Source organism: Sus scrofa, chromosome 13 (genome assembly GCF_000003025.6).
Source record: "Sus scrofa isolate TJ Tabasco breed Duroc chromosome 13, Sscrofa11.1, whole genome shotgun sequence".
NCBI lineage: Eukaryota > Metazoa > Chordata > Mammalia > Artiodactyla > Suidae > Sus > Sus scrofa.
This window is the reverse complement of record NC_010455.5, coordinates 21,901,395-21,924,548: the sequence shown is the minus strand read 5'-3', so window position 1 is coordinate 21,924,548 and position 23,154 is coordinate 21,901,395. Positions and strand designations below refer to the sequence as shown.

Genomic DNA, 23,154 nt, shown 5'->3' with positions numbered 1-23,154 from the left:
TCACTCTGAGAAAAAAATATCCTGGGGAGAAACACCTATACCTAGAGAGAGGAGAGGCAGAAGGAGGGGCTTCTGGGCCCACGGTCCTACATTCCCGTCTCTGAGGCCCAGAGGCTCCCCTCCCTTTCCTGGTTACCAAAGACAGTAGCAGCCTTCCAGAACTTTCCTCCTTTTGCCTAAGTAGTTGGGCTTTTTTCTTTCATTCACCAGAAAGGAAGTGAGAGTGGCTTGCCTATTATCCCCCTCTCGATAACTTCAACAACTTCGCACTAGAAGTACAGGGTCTCTATCAGGGTGTCCTGCCCCTCCCACCCTGGCACCTCTGGTCACAGTATTCCTTCCAGCAGGGCCTGAGGAGGCCTCAGAATCCTTTCAGCAATGTTCACTCTAGGTGGCCACATATGCAGGCCCCAAATGAATCCTTCCCAATTGCATAACAAAGATTTAGGCCAAAATCAATTTGCGCTCCAAGCACAAATACCCAAAGTGCCCTAAGGAGGGAACAGTAGGCCAAAGCAAGTCAGGAGTTCCCTCACCTCACCCTCAGTTTCGTCTCCCCTAAGAGGCACACAAGCCCCAGAACAGCTGTCCCCAAGCTGGGTTCACATACACCCTCTGGAGGCACAGTCCTCATCAGCCTGGATCACTACAATATCAGCCTTGTCATTTTCTCTCCGTGGCCCAGACTCACCCAGCTCCTGCTCGGCCTTCCCATCACCATCAGGGAGATGGCCCCAAATCCATGAGATCATGTGCTCTGTCCATGTTAAAAAAGCCTCCAGGGAGTTCTTGCTGTGTCTCAGTGGGTTAATGATCTGGCTTGTCTCTGTGGTGTTGCTGGTTCGATCACCGGCCCAGCACAACCGGTTAAGGATCTGGTGTTGCCACAGCTGTGATGTAGGTTGCAGATGCGGCTAAGATCTGATCCCTGGCATGGGGACTTCCATGTGCCCTTGATGTGGCCAAAAAGGAAAAAAAAAAAAAACCCACTCCAGGATCATAAGGCCCCACACCCCACCCCTCTTAAGCACAATTTCCATGGAAATTCTGGAGGACTTTCCATATTCTGCGGCCCTTCTCCCCTCTACACTCTAACCTCCTGCAAACCTGTCACCTGTCATGTTCACCCCAGCTGAAGTCACCACCGTTGCTTGCAACGCCTTGGGAAGGCCCTGTGCATAGCTTTTACAACCACTTAACACTCTTGAGTCAGGATCTAATCATTCTTTCAATATATATTTCCCCGAACCTGTTTCAGGCTCTGTGCTAGGTCTAAAAAGCTCCAGGATAGACACTTTTTCTCCTTTTCCAGTAGACTGAACTCTTAAGGCAAAAACTAAGTTTTATTAGGCCTTTTTTCTACAACTCAGGGCCCTAGTGTTGCCTGAATACATGATTCTCTGACTATTTCTCACTTATCAGAAACAGATGATTAAGCTCAGGAATGGGAAGGGAAGAAAGGTTTGAGGATTTAATTCAAACTAGATGGTTTCACTGGTAGTCTGGCTTTCTGGCCATCTCCAGGAAAGCCAAGAAATGTCAGCTGTTGCTCTGGAGAAGCCCATAGATTTAATAAAAGCAAACCACACAAAGTATAAACCAGAAACAACCAGATGAATCCATCCAAAATAAAACTGCCAAAGCTGTTGGCTATTTGTGGAAAACAAAGGAGAAAGATGTTTACAATTTATAAGCACCTGTTGAGCATTCAACAGTCAGCAAATAGGTCCACTTAACCCCCTGAGATTCAGAAATGCTAAAAGCCAAGACCAATCGAGCAATGACTCCTCGACTTTTGGAACTGACAAGCAGTGACATTCGCATACACAGAAAAGAAATCGAAGGGAACCCAAATAAGGTTGCCAACTCCTTCATTTGCCAAATAAGAACATTTTTAAAAATGTACCATCTACTGTTCTCATAATTTCACAAAAGAAAGAATATTTTAACTGTTAAAAAAAAAAAGGTATGAAACTGTGTACAAGCCCCTGTGTCAGTGTGTTTTAAAGTAAAAGGCTTTTCATTTAGACTCCCAAACTCAAAAGGCTGACTCAAGAGTTAATGATGAGGTAATTTTTTTATTTTTTTGGTCTTTTGTCTTTTCAGGGCCGCACTCGGCTGCCTATGGAGGCTCCCAGGCTAGGGATCAAATCCGAGCTGTAGCCGCCGGCCTACGCCAAAGCCACAGCAATGCCAGATCTAAGCTGCATCTGCGACCTACACCACAGCTCACGGCAATGCCAGATCCTTAACCCACTGAGTGAGGCCAGGGATTGAACCTGCAACCTCATGGTTCCCAGTCGGATTCATTTCTGCTGCACTATGAGGGGAACTCTGATTAGGAAATACTGATACAGCTAAAAACCAGTTAAAACAATGTCCATTACGTTATGCCCTGCCTTGGCCCACTAACTTACCCTAACTGGCTTTTCACAAATGATTTCTTCCCTGCTTAATCACTTTATTTTACTGATGATTACTTTCTAGTTAGAGTTATATCTTGTGCCTAGAGTTTTCTTTTCCTTTGAAACACCCGCTTCCTTTTATGAGCAAACTTCACTGCAGAGAGAAGGTCAAGGTGTGATAACCCCAAGGACCACCAGAAGCAGTCACCAGACTACCTGACTACAGCCTTGAGGGCTTTGAAATGACCTATGAAAGAAGAATGCAGACACCCTAATCCTTATCAACAGGCCTATTTTTTCGAGCTACACCTGTAAAACCCCTTGCCATTCTCTCTCAAAGGAGGATACAGCTTTGAGGGCTTTAGCCTGCTGTGGCCTCCTTTGCCTGGCAAAGCAATAAAGCTGTTTCTTCTGCTTCACTCAAAACTTTGTCTCTAAGATTTAATTGGTGCCGGTGTACAGAGGCCAGTTTCAGCTACTGGCGGAGGAATATAAACTCAGACTAAAGAAATCTATTCTCAAGGAAAGACGAGTTGAAAGCCTTCTCTGGCCATTTTAGTCTTGGATAGTATACACATGATGTGGACCTGGAAAGGCAGATGCTCCAAGGCCCTTAAAACCACCAAGCCCCTAGAAGGTGCTCAGGAAATACGGCTGAAGGGCAAAGATAGATCCATTTCAACTCCTGGCTCTGAATGGAATCTCAATTATTTGACCTTCAAAAAGGAAGTCATAAGGCCTCCTTCTGAGGTGATGGCCAGGAGTGGGCACAATTTCTCCTCATTGTGTACCACTGACTGGACTTTTTGCACCACACCATTTGATGAGGGTAGTCCCAGGCAGTTGCATGATGACAGTGACATTCATTGAGCACTGATGATGTGCCAGGCCCTTCCCCAACATTTTCTCATTGAATGTCCCTAACAATGCTGGTGAGAGAGGTAGAATTATGATCCTGTAATTTTTACAGGTCAGGAAATAGGTTTAATCAAAGAGAAGGGACCTCTCCAAACAAAGCACAAAGCCAAGTCTGATACCAAAAATTTGTGTTCACAACGCTCCAGAGAGATGAGTGAACAAAGGGGGAAATAGGAAGTGGCCTTTAAAATTAAAATCAACCCCTGCAAAAGCAAATCTGAAAGGCTGGCATTCCACGCACTGCCTCAAGGTAAACGAGGAAGTTAAATGTCACATTGCCAGCACAAGCTGCTCAGGAGTCTTGAGTCAGTATCCCTATAAGTCCAGGCTGCCCAACTAATGCCACAGTCCTTTCATTCAGGATTCCTGTTCTCCCTCAGAGCACCTGGGAGCTACAGATGGTTGGAGGTGGAGCAGCCCCAAGGAGCTTGCAATACCCTCTTGGTGACAGCCTTTGAACAAAGGTGATTTCTCATTCAGAGGAGAACTCCAGTTGGATAATAACGGTCCAGCCATCCTTGCCTCCACATCCCTTGCTAAACACCTCTGTAATATTTTAAATGGTAATTAAAGCCTCCATTTTATCTCCCACCCCCAAGACCACAAGACCACAGCAACCTGATCCCCCATCAGTCTCAAAGACAAGACAAACCCAGCAGAGAGGCTAAAAACACCATCCACTGCAGCACGGGAAAGGTCGAGAAATACTTAGGAGTGCCCCATAAATGTCCCTCCCAGACAGGGTTCCTGAAGGGCACCCCCGTGGAGGAAGGCCCCTTAGCAGTGCTGAGGGGACCTAAAGCCTAACACCATAACAGAGCTGACAGTTTCCTGAAACACAGGGCTTTGTACTTGTCATTGAAAAAAGTGTGAACTTTGGGCAGGCTGAAAAAAATGTATTTATCCACACTCCAAGCCTTCTAAATAAAATACAAAGCTGTACACACACACACACACACACACTTTCCATGGCTCCTAACTGCATTTAGAAAAAAGTACAAAAAGCTCAGATTGCCATTCTAAGTCCTACACACACACACACACACACACACACCTCCTCTCTCTCTCTCTCTCTCACACACCTCAACTTCCCTTTCCAGCCTTCTCCAACACTGTCCCATGTGTTGTAGCCACATGACCACAGATTCATCTGGCTCTCACACCCCTTTGCAGCACATTATGTCACAGGGCTAGAGTCACCAGCATGAAAAGGATAGGATTGTCTCCTCATGGAAGAGAAAATCCAGAAACCTGGGGTCCAGTCTTGCTGGACCTCTTCTCTTCATCCAGGAACTCAGTTTCTTTAATGGAAAACAGGGACAGTATCACCTCCATGATTGGACTCCCTCTTAACTCAACCAGTTAAAAAATATTGAGCACCCCTGTATCAGGCACTCTGCTGGATGCTGGGACATGTGAATAAGCAAAACTGACCCAAACCTCTGCTGCCCTTATGAAGCTTACATTCTGGTGCAGCAAAACACATAAAATGGGGATTGCTCATAGTATTTCTCTAAGGATTAAATAATATATAAAATGCACTTAAGGAGTTCCCGTCATGGCTCAGTGGTTAACAAATCCGACTAGGAACCATGAGGTTGCAGGTTTGATCCCTGGCCTTGCTCAGTGGGTTAAGGATCTGGTGTTGCTGTGAGCTGTGGTGTAGGTTGCAGACGCAGCTCAGATCCGACGTTGCTATGGCTCTGGTGTAGGCCAGCAGCTACAGCTCTGATTAGACCCCTAGCCTGGGAATATCCATATGCCGCAGGAGCGGCCCTAGAAAAAGCAAAAAGACAAAAAACAAAAATGCACTTAACATGGAGCCTGGCACAGAGTCAGTTATTATTATTACTATTATTATTATATTGATATTTAGTATACAAAGCCTTTTGCTCACCATTATTCTTTTTTTCTTTCTAAAAATAATTTGAGGGAGTTCCCTGTTGTGTTCAGTGGTAATGAACCTGACTAATATACATGAGGACGTGGCTTCGATCCCTGGCCTTGCTCAGTGTATTAAGGATTCGGCATTGCCTGTGAGCTGTGGCGTAGGTTAAAGACACGGCTCGGATCCCAAGCTGCTGTGGCTGTGGTGTAGGCTGGCAGTTACAGCTCTGATTTGACCCCTAGGAACTTCCATATGCCATGGGTAAGGCCCTAAAAAGAAGAAAAAAATGTATTGAGATATAATTGACATATAACCTTTTGTAACTTTAAGGTGTACAATGTATTGATTTGATATTTATATAGTTTAATATGGTTACCACCATACCATTAGCTAATACCTCTATTAATGACACAAGTTATAATTTCTTTTTTGTGGCAAAAACAATTAAGATCTCATCTCTTGGCAACTTTGAGGTTTATAACACAGTATTATCAACTATAATCACTATGCTGTGCATTAGATCTCCAGAATTTATTTATCTAGTCGTTGCAAGTTTGCATCCTTAAAGGACCTCTACCTATTGACCACTAGGGTTGATTTGAGAAGACCCCACTAGCCAGGCTCCTCGCCTCCTTCACAGCTTCCTGCGCATGCCCGGCTCCTTCTGTGCGCATGCCCAGTCCCAGAGGCCGCCCTTCCACCATAGAGGCGTGCCACGCTTCAGTCAGTCTCCAAGCCGGCTGCGATCCCCATCAGAACCTCCTAACACAGTCTCAAGAGCGTTATACCTCTAGTTTGTGTATGAGGACATGCTGCTCACCATTATTCTTAATAAGAAGCTGCCTCCTTTCCCTCCCGGTACCCCTCAATCAGCCTGCCGGAAGTGCCATCCAGGCACAGCTCATAACTCACCTCCCAGACTTCATTCTGGGAAGGATTCTGGAGCTGGGAACCCTCTCAGAGTGCTTGCGTGCACCTCCACTCACCCTTTCGCACAGGGCTTTCTGGCACTGACTCTGTTCTGCCACGATTAGCAGCACCTAGGTCTTAGGTGTTTATATCCTCCATCGGCCTGTACAGGGTACTTAGCTACATGCAGAGCAGAACTGCCTTGGAAAACGAAAAAGCACAGAGGTGAGACCAGGTAAGGCACTGAGGGGAGAAGAATGGGTATATTAGAAAGTTTGAGGCCAGATTCCGGGGGCCCTTAGTAACTGGCCAGTGAGTTCACGCTCCAGACTTGAGTGAGCCTTGGAGGTCACCAATTTTTGAGCCTTCAGGTAGAGTGGACCCTGATGGGCGGAGGATGAGCTGGCCCAAGGGTGAGCCCCAGGGGCTGCAGCTGGATGTGAAACCCATCCCAGTTCCTGGCTGTGATCTGAATATTCTTCACAGTAAATCAAACTGCTCAGAATCACACTTTAACTATTTCCTCTGTTGTGCCTTTTTCCCCAAAATGGTCTGGTTTCCTCTGAATATGCCACCCCATAATATGCCACTCTGACACAGTGATTATTTTGAATTCAAGGCACTTAAGAAACATCCGGTGCAAAAAGGACACTCTTACCCTCCTTTGTCCCCCTGGAAGCAGAAAATAAATTTCCCATGTGAAAGGTACCCTCCCTGTGTCAGGAGGGTAAAAGGCATCCTTGTTACCAGAGACAAGGAATTTAGGGCTGAGAGGGCTGTATAAACAAACCTTGTTATTTTTTCACCGATTTATTACTTCTAGTCCAAGCCCCTTTGTCTTGTCAATGCTTCACAAATTTATTGTTTCTTTTCTGAAAGCTATAAAAGCTTCCTATATTGGTCACTTCTTTGTGTCTCATACTTTTATGGGGTTCCTATATGCGTCAAAATTAAATTTGTTTTTCTCCTGTTAAATCTTTCTTATATCAATTTAATTATTAGAACCAGCCGAAGAACATGAAAGAATGGAACATTTTTCTGCTCCTGCCCCTTTAAAAGGTCATCACCAATTTTCTCTTTTTTGGCCATTCCTGCAGCCCACGTAAGTTCTCAGGCCAGGGATCGAACCCGCACCACAGCCTTAACCAGTTGCAATGCCTGATCCTTAACTTGTCGAGCCACAAGGGAACTCCCATCACCAATTTTCCAAGGCTGGCATTCCCACCCCTTTCCAAGTGCTGCCTCCATTGACAGGAGGACTCAGTACTAAAAGTTAAAAACATCTCAATCTGGATTTCACTGAAGTTCAAATACAGACACAGCTAAACCCAGGCTTAACTTGTCTCTGACAGACACACAGGAGGCCCACCAACTTGCCAGGCTCGTGGGAGCTCAGACAAATGTGCCATGGAAGTACAAGAGGGCACTGGTGCTGATGTTCAATGCTCAAACAAAATATGGAGCTGATTCAGGTGAGCTGGATCAGGGAGTCACAGGTAAGGCTCATTCACACGTCCAGATTTTCCACAAAATCAAAGAATCAAGGCAATGCTTGCTTTAAAAATCTGAGACAAAGACAAATATGTCTGACAGGCAGAACAGACAACCTTACTAAGCAAAGGAAGATCACTACTCTTGGTTTGGGCACTGTGACTTTTGGGGGTTCAACAGATGTCTGTTTTCTTGGCTCAATACCTTTTGTTTTTTAGCTGCACCTATGTGGAAGTTCCTAGGCCAGGGATCAAGCTGGTGCCACAGCAGTAACAATGTCAGGTCCTTAACTGCTAGGCTAATACCTTCATTTAAAGTTTAAACTTGAGGAGTTCCCATCATGTCGCAGCGGAAACGAATCCAACTAGGAACCATGAAGTTGCAGATTCGATCCCTGGACTTGCTCAGTGGGTTAAGGATCCGGCATTGCAGCGAGCTGTGGTGTAGGTCGAAGACATGGCTCGGATCCCGCGTTGCTGTGGCTCTGGCGTAGGCTGGCAGCTGTAGGTCCAATTAGACCCTAGCCTGGGAACCTCCATATGCCTCGGGTGTGGCCCTAAAAAAAGGACAAAAGACAAAAAAATAAAAATAAAGTTTAAACTTGAATGTTCTCGCTGCCCTTTCCAAGTGCTGCCCCCACTGATAGGAGGACTCCATACTTAAAAGTTAAAAACATGAGATGTCATTGGAACTTCAGATGTTCTCCCTGCCCTTGCCACTATTCCCACCATCAATTTCAGCAGTACCGTAAAGTGTCATCTTTGCTAAAGAGACTGTCCATTTCCCCAAAATTCTTTCTTTAACGATTTCTCTAACAGACGTTTCCTGGCCTTAAGAACCCCGGGCTGCACGCCAAGGAAACTTGTTACAAAAGCCAATGAGCCTCGGTCAGCTGTGTCACTGACTGGAAACCCTGAGGCAGGGCACCAGCATGTCAGCTCCACTTCTCCATCGGGAGAGGCAAAGGAGAGCTTGTTCCTCAAGGTCAACAAAAAAAATGCCACACCCATGGCAATGACCAGAGGCCCACAACCCACGTCACTTCAGTTTTTCAAAACATCCTCAGGGTCACTTTACCTTTCCCACCCAAACATGGGGGTTGCAGCCTTTAGTTTGCTGCCAACAGAATCTTCATCCCAAGAAGCAAAAATAAAATAATAAGAGGGTACAGAACATAGCAATGGGCCTTTGGTAGCAAGCACAGGAAGACAGAACTGATCAGCAAAGAGAAGTTTAAGAATTCTCTTTTTTTGGCGTTCCCGTCGTGGCGCAGTGGTTAACGAATCCGACTAGGAACCATGAGGTTGCGGGTTGGATCCCTGCCCTTGCTCAGTGGGTTAACGATCCGGCGTTGCTGTGAGCTGTGGTGTAGGTTGCAGACGCGGCTCAGATCCCGCATTGCTTTGGCTCTGGCGTAGGCTGGCGGCTACAGCTCTGATTAGACCCCTAGCCTGGGAACCTCCATATGCTGTGGGAGCGGCCCAAAGAAATAGCCAAAAAAAAAAAAAAAAAAAGAATTCTCTTTTTGGTCCCTGAGAGCCTGAGAGAATGGATGTCTAACCCCAAATTTACCACTGATTAGCTGTAGTGACTGCCAGATGATAGGCCGAAGCCTCTTCATCTATAAAGTGCACACTGCCCTGTTCCCAACCCTGCTGTGAAATTCCGCACAGAGACTTGAAGAGTCCCCTTTTGAATTTATGAGTCCAGAGCAGCCTTTCAGCACTCTCCTTCTTTCTCAAAAAAAAAAAAAAGACATAATGGCAAGAAGTCATTACTCCCCTACTTCCTCAGCACTAAACAGGGCCCCACTCACTGGGCTCATGGCAGGTGACCAGCTTGGTGAGGCCAGACATATGGAACCAGAGTAACCAGAAGCATCCTTTGGCCTGCCTTTGCATTCACAGCCACAGTACTCTCCTAACTCAAGTACAAGTTTCCTTACGCAAGTTTGAATCTCAGCCTCCTTCATGTCTCCTAAACCAGTTCATCCCTTTTCAAAGTTAGTTCCCAGGGAAATTCTGATGCTCTCCTCAGCCTCCTTGGGGTGTCCCAAAGAAAGTTTGCAGTTGCCACCTAGAACTGGTTTGTGAGTCATCAGATCGAGTTAACGGATTATGACCAGCTTTTTTACAAAACATAGAATAGAAAGAAAATATCACTGTGCCTCACCCTGTAGAGAGAATAAATATCTTGTGAAGCTCTTCTTGTAGTTTTGTGCTGATATATACAGGTAGGTGGGTGTGGGTCTCTATTGTGGGCCTTAGTCAAGAATATACTGGAAATTCATAGGCCTGAAGCAGTGGGATGTGATTCTGAAGACAAATGCCACATAGATCCATCCTACCTCCATCCCCTGTGGAGGATGCAAGGGCCAGCAGAGGGTACTCAGAACTCAAGCATCCATCCTGCAATTCTACAAAACAGAGGCAACTGCAAAATTGTTGAAATGGATTTCTGACTCTTCTACAAGGTAATACTTCCTATAAAGCACAAAACAGGATGCTCAATAAAAGAACAAGCCATCCAGGTAACAGCCTTGCCTCAGAAAGGTGCCTGGCAGGTGCCAGGAGGCTCAGCACGAGGCAGGGGGTAGAACCTGGCTGCAGGGAACTAAAGGCCCTTGGCTCCCGCATAAAAATTGATTGGGTCAGCAGCTGGGGGCTGAGACCTCAGAGCCTTCCCCCGCCCCCTTTCTCACTCCTCTTTAAAAAAAAAAAAAAAAAAAATTTCAAATTGCATTATATCCTGAAATTTTTTCACTACGAAGCACCAAAGCTTGCAGCCTCCCAGGAACGCCCCCAGCTGGGAGTAGGGTTACAGAAAAGCAGTTTCTGCCAGGCTGCAAAAGCTTAGGGCTCCCAGTGGGCGCGCGGCGAGGGGGTGGAGTGCTCCTCTCAGCCCTCGGTTTCCAGCCCGCGTTTGCAGACGCTTGCAAGCAAACGCCAGGGCTTCTGGGGATTCTGCTTCTGAACCCCGGGCCCCTATTGCTACCCTCCCCGCCCCTCCCCCGCCCCTCGGCCGAGAACGGTGGGCCCTCTTGGGCAAGCCCACCTCACAATCGGGCGGGCTGAGGAAGAGGCCTGCTCCGGGAAGGAATCGCCAACCTCTTCCAGCCGGGAAGCGGCCAGCACTCTCCAAGTACCCCGCAAATCCCGCCCTGCGCCCGGGCGCCTGCCAACCCAAGGCGTGGCCCGGGGGCGCGTACGCTGGTCTACTCGTTCGCCGCCGGGGGATCCCCCGGAGGAGGCGGGACCGGGAGCCGCGGGTTCGGTGCCCCAGTGGGGTCGAGGCAGGCCGAGGGCCGCCGCAGCCCTGTCGCAGCGCGCGCCCCGTCTCCAGGCGCCGGGCAAGGCCGAAGCCGCCCCCCCGCGCCCGACTCCGTGCTGCAGGCCCGAGTCTGCACCTGGATGAGCGCAGGGACTGCCCGCCCAGCCGCCGCCTCGGGGGTCGCCTGCTCCCGCGCGCGGCCGCCTCCTGCTGGGAAGAGGCGCGGAGCCCAGAAGGCCGGAGGCGCCCCCCGCGCTTCCCATGCCGCTACGCACCTAGTTACCCGCGGGTCCCACATGGCTGGGGCCGCCGCCGCCTCGGGAGCCGCTTTCCAGAGGACAGGCTCGGCGGGCGGGGTCCCAGCTCGCGGTGGCTCCGGCCCTGGACCGCGACGAGCGGGGCGGGAACGCGGGGACCCCGGCGCCCGGCTGTGTGCAGTCGCAGACCTATTCCAAGTTTCCACGTAGTTGCGAGGGCCCGAAAACTGTCACGTGCACGTCGCCGCTGGGTGGGAGGGGGTGTTTGTCACTGTGTGTTCAAAAGAGGCGTTTGGAAGTCTCACATCTTGTGGGCGAGTCCTCCAATGGGATGGCTCTCAGCCACCTTGGGAAAATGAGTGCTTCGAGCAGGTCACCACGAGGGACCCGGGCGTGCACACACACCCCTTTGACAGGTTTCTGTCACAGTGACTTCTTGCCCTAGCTGGGTGCCGCGATTGTCGGGGAAACTGAGGAAATGGTCAGACCATGGTCTTGGCCCGCCTCTGCTCCTGGCCTCCCGCCAACAAAGAAACTAGGGGTCAGAGCACCCTGTGCCCTTCAGCGCCTACTTCCCGTTTGCCTCCATTCAGTCTTTACTTGGATTTCAAGTACTTACTGTGCGCTCGGCCCTCCATTCTGGGGGTGCTGGGGATTCGGGTAGGAAAAGGCCAGAGAGGCCCCTATCTTCTTGACGCTCACTGGCGTGTTCATGGCGCCTGCAGAGGAGTGAACTTCTCGCCGCAGACAAGAATAGCAAGGAACCTCCTAACGGCAGTAACAACCGAAGGAGCTGAGGAGTGGTTCGGACGACTTCAGGCTGCCTTTCAACTTCAGCTGTCGGCTCACCAAACTGCACAGCCTTCTATCCTCGCTCCTGCCTGGTTCTCAACTTCTCCGGGACTGGGAATGGCTTTCCCATGCTCGGAGATTTGGCCCAATCAGAGAGTGGAGCCGGCCACCCTGTCTAGGCGTCGGCTTTTGGCTTACACTGCCTCCTAGTGGTTCTCACTCCCATCTGGGGGACCACCACACCTGGCGAGCCCTGTGGAGGAGAGGACCCCACAGAGCATAAGGAAGGGGAACAGGAGAGTTTCCAATGAGGCAGGGAGGATTAGGTGACCCCTGGACACCCGTAACACGCACAGCTCAAATACTTCTCTGTGCTGCTTGCTCTGAGTCCGATCAGTCTAGCCTGCGTTCTCTGTGCTTCTGAAATCTCACCTCCTCTCGTTTCTTCTGTGGATTAATCTCCCCAAACACCATGTTGCATCACTTCCAGTTCAGAAGCTTTTAATGGCACCTCCATTGCCCTCTAGTAGCTAGGCATTTGATACTCCTCATTTTTCCCTACTCTTCCAGTCTCAGCCTCCTTATACCCACGGTCTACCCCTGGTGGTTGCTAAACTTGATGACACACTGTAATCACTTAAGGATCTTTCAAAAATGCTGATGTCTGGCCCCTACTCTCACTTAGTCTGATTTAATTGGTATGGGGTATGACATGGGCCTTAGGACTTTTAAAAGCTTTGCTGGTAATTATAACATGAAGCAAATTTGGGGAACACTGTTAGTCTCCAAATCATTGGAGCTATTTACCATTTCCCAGACAGCATTGGTCCTTTCATGTTGAAGAAACTTCATGTATCCTTCCTCCAGTGTTTTAACCAACATCTCCCAGTTCTGTATTTAGAAATGGCCTGTGCCATTTTGTTTTTGTTTCTTAACATTAAGGAGAGCAAGCCAGGAGCAGACCGTTGCCTCTAGGAGTTCTCTTATGGCGGAGCAGGTTAAGGATCCAGCAGTTGTCACTGCAGCAGCTGGGATTGTTGCTGTGGTTCAGGTTTGATCCCTGGCCCAGGAATTTCCATATGCCACAGGCGTAGCCAAAAAAACAAACAAACAAACAAACAAAAAAAACACAAAAAAGTGCCTCTAAACTTTGATACTTTGACCAGTTTCCATAAGCATCTCAGAATCTTTCAGTCATACTTCTTCCTCTGTATTTTTCACTATAGTCTTCAGAATAGTCACATCAGCTTAAAATAGTCCTCAAAACAGTCAAAGCTTTCTTTTTAAAACGGTTTCTTCTTTTTTGGCTGTTTTTATATTTTTATCAAAATGATTCATTCTCACAGTTAAAAGAGCAATCCCCCCTCCGAGCTGATCTATTCCCCAGAGGCAAACAGTTTCAGTGCTGTTAGCTGATTGTTTTGATGGCTATGTTTGTGTCTTTAAATAACACTTTACTTCTTGTTTTTCCCCCCCAGTTTTGTGCATCTTTGGGTGATTTTTATTTTAGATTGTGCTTGTCTGAAAACCTTCACCCTCAATATAGTTTGGCTGGGTATAAAATTCTAGGTTGGAAGTCATTTTCCTTCAGGATTTTGAAGCTATTACTCCGTTGACCACTAGCTTCCAGTATTGCTGTTAAGATTCTTTGATGTGGGCCTATTCATCTACTGTTTACTGAGTGGGTTATTTCAGTCTTGAAACTCAGATTCTTTAGTTCTTGGAAATTATCTTAAATATGTCTTCTCAGAGTTCCCTTCATGGCTCAGTGATTACCAAACCTGACTAGGATCCATGAGGATGTAGGTTCAATCCCTGGCCTTGCTCAGTGGGCTAAGGATCTAGCATTGCCATGAGCTGTGGTGTAGGTCCCAGATGCGGCTCAGATCCTATGTTGCTTTGGCTATGGCATAGGCCTACAGCTGCAGCTCCAATTCGACCCCTAGCCTGGGAACCTCCATATGCCACAGGTGCGACTCTAAAAAAAAAAAAAAAAAAAAAAAAAACCCAAACCAAAAAAAAATATGTTTCTTCTCCTCCATTTTTCCTATTAGCTCTTTTTGGTAATCTTATTATACAAATATTAGACTTCTAGGATTGGCCTGTGATATAGTCCCCTGATTTTACAATCACTTCTCTCCTGTATTCCATCTTTCAGGGTTTTGGTTCTTGGTTTTTTGCTCTAATTTCTGAGAGATTTCCTCAACTTTATCTTCTGATCCTTCTTAATGAGGTTTTGGGGTTTTGGTTTTCTGATACCACACTTTGAGTTTTCCAAAGGCTCTATCTTATTTTGTAAGCATTCCATTATTGGAATACCCAATTCTCTTTTCCATGGTTGTATATCTTTTCTAATTTCCCTGCAGTATCTGCTTAGGCTTAAAACTGAGAGAACCAGATGTCCATTAATAGAGAACAATTATATAAACCAGGGCATACCCACACCATAGAGAACTATGTACTCAGTCATGAAGAAGATTACTATATAACACTATGGTGGGCAGAATACTGTTAAGTGGGGAAAAGTGTTTATAATAGGCTACCTTTAGAGTAATAAAGAGAGTTGAATATTTTTATGAATTTGCTTATATTTTCTGAAAGAAATAATGGAAGAAAAATAAAAAACTAAGACAAATGGTTACATACAATGAGGAACAGAGTAAAGGAGAAAGCTAGGGGAACTAGGCTTCTTTAAATACACCTCATTTTATATTTTTGACTTTGAAACCATGGGAACCTTTAATATAATTGAAAAGTTAAGTCTGATTTCCGAAGAGTAGTTCTTAAAATTGAAATTGTACTACAAAAAATGACCTGAACTGTATATCAAGTGGGTAGCACAACCAAAAATTATTTTAAGTGACTTTAAAATACAGTTTCTGTTTACTAAAGGGATATACACTAAGGGAAAAAATAATCAACAGAGAAATCCTGAATTCCATAGTCCTCTTATTAGTAAGTAATATCAGTACATTTTAAAAACATCCTTAAAGGAGTTCCTGTCATGGCTCAGTGGTTAATCAATCTGACTAGGAACCATGAGGTTGTGGGTTTGATCCCTGGCCTTGCTCAGTGGGTTAAGGATCCGCATTGCTGTGAGCTGTGGTGTAAGTCACAATGCGGCTCAGATCCCATGTTGCTGTGGCTCTAGTGTAGGCCAGTGGCTACAACTCTGATTATACCCCTAGCCTGGGAACCTCTATATGCTGTGGGTGCAGCCCTAGAAAAGACAAAAAAAAAATTATTAAAAATGTTTATTTAAAAATATTACTTAGCAATATTTTTATTACTTGGTAATGTGTATAAATTAGAACAAGTAAATAATTGTAATATAAGTTCATTAAGAATCAAGATTTTTTAATATAAGAGAAAATAAATGCAACTATAAAGTCAAAGAAGTTAGGGAAAATTCTATAATCTGAAAATTGGAAACATTGGTATGAACTTGCAGTTTCTTATCTAGCTTTGTATGTCTATTCATCCTTGATGTGATGTAATATTGCTGGGTTTAATAATAGCATGCATCCCTGGAACCCAGGAGGTGATGTCTAAATACTATCTCTTCTACAAGGAACTAGGACTCTTTAAAGAAAAATCATTAATTCTATGTTGGGGGCAGAAATGTACAAAGTGATCCTGGGATATTTTGTTGTTCCAGAAAGCAAAGAAGCTACTGAAGGGAATGAAAATGAAAAAAGCCTATGTGAATTATATGATACTATCAAACAAAACAATATGTTATTGGAGTCCTAGAAGAAGAAAGGGAGAAAGGAAAAGAACGCTTATTTAAATAAATAATGACTGAGAAGTTCCCTTTGTGGTGCAGTGGAAACGAATCCAACTAGAATCTGTGAAGTTGTGGGTTTGATCCCTGGTCTTGCTCAGTGGGTTGGGGATCTAGCATTGCCATGAGCTGTGATGTAGGTTGCAGATGCACCTTGGATCCTGCCGTTGCTGTGGCTGTGATGTAGGCTGCTAGCTGTAGCTCGGATTGGACCCCTAGCCTGGGAAATTCCATATGCCATGGGTGCAGCCGTAACAAGAAAAAAAATAAAAATAAAAATAAATAAATAATGGCTGAGAACTTCCCAAATCTAGGGAGAGATTTGGACATACAAATTTATGAAGCTCATAAATCCCCAAACAGATTCAGCCCAAAGAGATCTTCTCCAAGACACAGTACAATAAAACTGTCTAAAATCTAAATAAAAGAGAGAACATTAAAAGCAGCAAGAGAAAAAAAATTCTCTCAGCAGGCTACCTTCAATAGGCTACCAACAGAAACTTTGCAGTCCAAGAGAGAGTGAAATGATGTATTAAAAGTATTGAAAGGAAAAATGGCTAACCAAGAATACTTTACCCAGCAAAACTGTCCTTCAGTAGCAAAGGGGACATAAAGACTTACCCAGGCAAAAAAATTCAAGGGAGTTCATTATCAATAGATTTGCCTTATAAGAAATGCTGAAAGGGGAGTTCCCGTCGTGGCGCAGTGGTTAACGAATCCGACTAGGAACCATGAGGTTGCGGGTTCGGTCCCTGCCCTTGCTCGGTGGGTTAACGATCCGGCGTTGCCGTGAGCTGTGGTGAAGGTTGCAGACTCGGCTTGGATCCCGCGTTGCTGTGGCTCTGGCGTAGGCAGGTGGCTACAGCTCCGATTCAACCCCTAGCCTGGGAGCCTCCATATGCCACGGGAGTGGCCCAAGAAATAGTAACAACAACAACAACAACAACAACAACAACAACAACAAAAAGACAAAAAAAAAAAAAAACAGAAATGCTGAAAGGGTCTGGCTTGGATTTGATCCCTGGCTGGGGAACTCCCATATGCCATGGGTGCTGCCAAAAAAGAAAAAAAAAAAAAAATGCTGAAGGGAGTTCCTCAAGCTGAAATGAAAGGATGCTAACTAGTCATATGAAAATATAAAATAGGAGTTCCCGTCGTGGCGCAGTGGTTAACGAATCCGACTAGGAACCATGAGGTTGCGGGTTCGGTCCCTGCCCTTGCTCAGTGGGTTAACGATCCGGCGTTGCCGTGAGCTGTGGTGTAGGTTGCAGACGCGGCTCGGATCCTGCGTTGCTGTGCCTCTGGCGTAGGCCGGTGGCTACGGCTCTGATTCGACCCCTAGCCTGGGAGCCTCCATATGCCGCGGGAGCGGCCCAAGAGATGGCAACAACAACAACAACAACAAAAAAAGGCAAAAAGACAAAAGACAAAAAAAAAAAAAGAAAGAAAATATAAAATAAACGTAAGTATATAATTGAATTCAGAATACTTTAATACAGTAGCATAGCATAATCATTTAATTCTAGTATAAAGGTTAAAGAACAAAAGGTTAAAGAACAAAAGCATTAGAGATAATGGGAGTTCCTTGGTAGTCTAGTGGTTAGGATTTGGCACTTTTACCAGGTTCAATCCCCAGCCTGGGAACTGAGATCCTGCTTCACGCCAGGGCATGCTGGAGCCAAAAAAAAAAAAAAAAAAAAAAAAGGAATAAATATTAAAAATAATTATAGTTGACCCTTGAACAATGCAAGTGTAAGGGTGTCAACCTGCCACATAGTCGAAAATCCACAAATACCTTATAATTGGTCCTCATATCCAAGGTTCCTCTGTATCTGACATTCTGCTTTTGCACATTCAGCCAGCTGCAGCTCGTACAGTAGTCTTTACTGTTGGAAAAAAAAAAAACACATACAAATGTCCAACATGTACATGACAAGGTGCTCAATATCACTAACCATAAGGAAAATGCAAATCATAATCACAATGAGATATCACTTCTCACCTGTTAGAATGGCCAACATCAAAAAGACAAGAGATAGCAAGTGTTGGCGAGGATGTGGAGAAAAGGGAATGCTTGTGAACTGTTGGTGGAAATATAAACTGGTACAGCCCCTATGGAAAACAGTATGGAGTTTCTTCATAGAGAATGCTGTGATCCAGCAATCCCACTTCTGGACATGTATCCAAAGGAAATGAAGTCAATATGTCATAGAGATATTGGTACTCTCATTTTCATTGCAGCACTATTCACAATAGCCAAGATAATGAATGGATAAAGAAAATGTGGTGAACTACATACATGACTGATAGATAGATAGATAGATAGATAGATAGATAGATAGATAGATAGATAAACGTATTATGGAATATTGTTCAGCCATCACAAAGAAGGAAATCTTACCATTTGCAAAAACATAAATGAACCTAGGGACATTATGAAATAAGCCACACAGAGGCAGCCAAATCCTGTATGGTCTCAGTTATATGTGGACTGGAATCAAAAGTTAAAAAAAAAAAAGCCAAACATATAGAAAGAGAATAGAATGGTGGTTACCAGTGGCTGAGAATGGGGGAAATGGAGAGATGCTGGTCAAAGAGTATAAACCTTCAGTTATAAGTTCTGGAAATATGTTATACAGCATGATAACTATAGCTAACAATACTGTATTGAACACTTGAAATTTGCTAAGCTAATAGATCTTAAACATTTTCACCACACACTCACACACACATGGTAGCTATGTAAAGTGATGGATGTCTTCATTGTGGTAATCATTTCGCAAAGTATATGTGTATCAAATCATCATGTTGTACACTTTAAATATGAAGACTTTTAGAATTTGCCTGGTGGCTCAGAAATTAAGGATCCTGCACTGTCATTGCTGTGGCTCTGGTCACTGCTATGGCACAAGGTTCAATCCCTGGCCTGGGAACTTCCACATGCTGCGGGTGCGGCCAATTGTTTGTATATATATATATAAACAATTTATTTGTCAATTGTACATCAATAGAGCTGGAAGGGGAAAAAAGGATACTAGTTTTTGAAAGAGCAGGAAAGTCACCTGGCAAGTGCATCCACGGAGTCTGTGGCTTGTCCCTTGTTATATAGTGTTTTCGGGGCCACAGCCTTGCCCCACATATCCTTCTGCTTTTCATGTGTGGTTGGTTAGTTGGTTGGTTGAAAGAATGCAAGCTCTTCTTTCTTAAAATTGTCCAAGAACTCCTTTCAATGACCTTGAATAACTGAGAATGGATGGATGATCTGACAAATTAAGCAAGCAAAAACATCATGAACAGAGTTCATGCTGTGGCGTAGTGGGTTAAAAATCTGACTGCAGGGGCTTGGGTCACTGCAGACACACAGGTTCGATTCCCAGCCAGGCACAGTGGGTTAAAGGATCCAGTGTTGCCATAGCTGTGGTGTAGGTCACAGCTGTGGCAGCTCAGATTCAGTCCCTGGCCCAGGAACTTCCATATACCATGCGTGTAGCCATAAAAAGCAAACAAACAAAACAAAACTGAGCCACGACAGGAACTCCAATGTCAGCTGATTTTTTTTAAAGGAAGAACTTATATAATGCCAAGTAGAGGAGAAGTACAATTTATTTTCATTCAACATTTACTGGAGTTCCCGCGTGGTGCAGTGGTTAACGAATCCGACTAGGAACCATGAGGTTGCGGGTTCGGTCCCTGGGCTTGCTCGGTGGGTTAAGGATCCGGCGTTGCCATGAGCTGTGGTGTAGGTCACAGAGGCCGCTCAGATCCCGCACTGCTGTGGCTCTGGTGTAGGCTGGCGGCTGCAGCTCTGATTGGACAACCCAGCCTGGGAACCTCCATATGCCGCAGGTGCGGCCCTAGAAAAGGTAAAAAGACCAAAAAAAAAAATTATGTAGCATTAAGTCTTTATGATAATATAAATTGTTCTCAAGAGAGTCCCCTAAGAAGGATATTAATTATCTCCACTTTACGAAAAGGGAAGCTAAAGAAATGAAAGGTTAAGCAGTTTCTTGTACATCCAGGTGATCAAAAGGCAGAGACTAGAGAATGGTGATGAGCTCAGAATGGAGTGGGCTGTGCTTCTTGGACCCTGGGTTCAGTCAACCCTGGTTTCTGCTGCTGAACCATGATGTCATTGGAGACCATTGGGGATATTACCCATTTATTACACATTGTACATGCTTAAAGACAGACAAATCTACTCTACACAATAGGAAAAACCCTCTGAAGAAAGCTGTTTTTCATTTCAACTTCAGTAGAGCTTATTCTTAGCATACTGAGAGTACCAATTAAGTGTCATATATAGCACTAATCTATCATGATAACATAAAAGGAGGGGCAGTGTGGACTACGTACAGTCCAACCTCAAGACACACAGATATATATTTCCTCACACAGATACCTCTATCCACACTGAGAATTACACATTCTCAGAAATGGGTAAACAAAGTATAAACTGAAAGACATGCTCATTCAAATCCACGCAGCAGCTACCCCCCACCACCACCTCCCACACACAATACTTTATCCTGGTTTCCCCATTTGGGGAACAGCTTTTCACATCTGAACCTACCAATCCTCCAGCCAAACCCCTGCCTACAGCAGGAGCTGCCCCTCTCAGCCTCTGAGGCAGTGAGGCAGCCCTGCAAAGGTAGATACATAACCAGTAGCCTTCATTTTCACAGTCTTGACCACTGGCTACATCTACCTGGAAGGGCCCATCGTAGAGCCTCCAATCATCCTCTTGGAACAGTGGTTCGCAAGCAGGGGTGAGTTTTCTCCCAGGAGACATTTGGCAATATCTGAAGACTTTTTTTTCTTTCTTAGGGCTGCAGCCACAGCATATGGAAGTCCCTAGGCTAGGGGTTGAATCAAAACTGAAGCTGCTGGCCTATACCACCGCCACAGCAACACCAATCCCAAGCCATGCCTGCAACCTACACCACAGTTGATGGCAATGCCGGATCTTAAACCCACTGATCGGGGACAGAGATTGAACCCTTGTCCTCATAGATATTAGTCGGGTTTGTTATCACTGAGCCATAATGGAACTCCTGAAGACATTTTTGATTATCATAACTCAGCGGGAGGGAAGAAAGGGTGCTGCTGGCATCTACTAGGTAGAGGCCAGGGATGATGCTAAACATCCTACATCACACAGGTCAGTCCCCCACAGCAAAGAATTACATAGTCTAGAGTGTCAGTCACGCCAAGATTGGGAAAACTTGCCTTTGAAGAAGCAGTGAATAATTGTGCTACCCTTAGAAACTTGCTAAGAAACTACTTGGGGTGCTTCCTCAGAGACAACTGGCCTTGCTTTTACAACAATACCATAGCCCTGAACATAGCTACTTGGAACAGGGTGGGCAGGCCCCCATCCCAACTGTAGCCATTGCAGACCAGCCAGTTCCCATTGGCTGCTGGTGAGAAAGCAGGAAACACAGCAATTTTCTGGACCAGCCATTTGAATTGGAGGTTAGAGGGGATAGCCAGGGCAACTGGTAGGGCAGCAAAAGACGAAAAATTTTGAGAGTAAGCAGCCACAAGGTCCAGAGTCAGCCAGAGGCATCACTTGGAGGCAGAGGTACACAGAATGAAGGCAGCTGGTTGGGAAAGCTGCCAGAATGATGGAAACAGGTGCAGGGAGACTGGGGCACCATGATACTAGAAGATCAGTAAACTCTTGTCAGCAAGGGTCACTGAGAACCAAGCTATCCTGAGGAAACATTGTGTTGTTCCCCAACTGCAGGCAACCTGGCCGAAAGGTGGTTTCTGTGGAACTGTGAGTCTTACCTCCCTGGTCATTTCCTGTGACATAATGACAGACCTAATTGTGGCTTGCCTCATGGATTCCCAAAAAAATATGTTGAAGTACTCACCCCCAGTGCCTCAGAATGTGACCTTATTTAGAAAAAGGGCTGTTGCAGATGTTTTATTAGGATGACATCTTACTGGGGTAGCTGGGCTCCTAATCAAATTCTGACTGGTGTACTTATAAGAAGCTAGCCATTTGAAGATGTAAATACAGGAAGAATACCATGTTAAGATGAAGACAGAGATTAGAATAACATATTTCAAGCCAAGGGATGGCAAGGATTGCTAGCTGTCACTAGAAGCTTGGAGAGAGGCTTGGAACAGATTCGTCCTCAGAGCCCTCATGAGGAACCTACTCTGCTGACACTTTGATTCTGTTGGACATCTAGCCTCCAGAACTATGGGAGAATATGTTTCTGTCATCTTAAGCCACTCTGTTTGTGGTGCTTTGATACAGCAGATCTAGCAAATGAGTACAGACCCCAGTACCTCAAGTACCCAAAGCACATCTCTGTTCTTGAGGCTTCAGCCTAGCCAGGAGCTTTAGAAAGCTCTCCTCTGACCATGCCCCTTTCCAGGGGGTGAGGAGTCCACTGGCCCAAATGTGCCCCTCCAGGGCCCACACCTTCCTTCTAGCCCATGATTTGGCCCCAAATTCTCTGCTCAAATGACTGATGGAAGGATTTTTCAGTATCCACAAGTCAATCAGTGTGATACACATTAACAAATCGAAAAATAAAAACCATATGATCATCTCAATAGATGTAGAAAAAGCTTTTGACAAATTCAATGCTTATTTATGATTAAAAAAAAACTCTCCAAAAAGTGGGCATAGAAGGAACCTACCTCAACATAATAAAGGCCGTACATATGACAAACCTGCAGCTACCATCATACTCAGTGGTGAAAAGCTGAAAAAATTTCTCCTATGATCAAGAACAAGACAGAGATGTCCACCCTCACCACTTTTATTCAACATAGTTTTGGAAATCCTAGCCGTGACAATCAGAGAAGGAAATAAAGGGAATCAAAATTGGAAAAGAGGAAATAAAACCATCACTGTTTGCAGATGACATGATACTTACTATACATAAAAAATCCTAAAGATATTACCGGAAAACTTCTAGAACTCAGTACAGTTGCAGAATACAAAATTAATATACAGAAACCTGTTGCATTTCTATACACTCACAATGGAAGATCAGAAAGGGGAATTAAGGAAACAGTCCTGTTTACCATCACACTGAATGGTTCTGAACCTGTCTCTAAGGTCTGGCCAAGCGTGGTTCTTGCGTCTGTCCTGAGAGGAGACCAAGCTTCCAGTGTGGCACAGTGGCCAGGCGTGGGTTTTTGACAGGGCCATGGGAAGCTGTGGACAGAATTTGATTTGTGGGCTGGTGTATCCACACACACATGCTCCTTCTGCTATAGGACAGATGGGAGTAGGAAGAGAAAGAGCTCTCCATTTGTACTATGCAACAGGCAGGTGTGGACCCATCACTCCCCCTCACAGACCAGGAGTGCATGTTTGTTTACCTCTTTCTCAGTTCCTTGTGCAATTCCTGGCCCCAGGATTGGTCTGCTGCCTCATTTCTCCTTCCTTTGCTCTGACCTATGTTTCTGCAGCAG

The 23,154-nt window shown here is 45.4% G+C and overlaps 1 protein-coding gene and 1 long non-coding RNA gene across 2 annotated transcripts in view; both read right to left on the bottom strand.

Moving 5' to 3' along the window:
* Positions 1-11,149, bottom strand: part of TRANK1 (tetratricopeptide repeat and ankyrin repeat containing 1) — a 109,766-nt gene extending 98,617 nt beyond the window's left edge. Inside the window, 1 exon segment of the mRNA XM_021071655.1 lies at positions 10,666-11,149. Coding sequence (XP_020927314.1) covers positions 10,666-11,144 — 479 coding nt within the window. The 5' untranslated portion in view covers positions 11,145-11,149.
* LOC106508187 lies at positions 17,191-19,114 on the bottom strand. The gene is made up of 3 exons (XR_001304820.2): positions 18,777-19,114; positions 17,510-17,600; positions 17,191-17,386 (listed from the first exon to the last, which is right to left on the bottom strand). It is a non-coding gene; the product is annotated as an uncharacterized LOC106508187 (long non-coding RNA).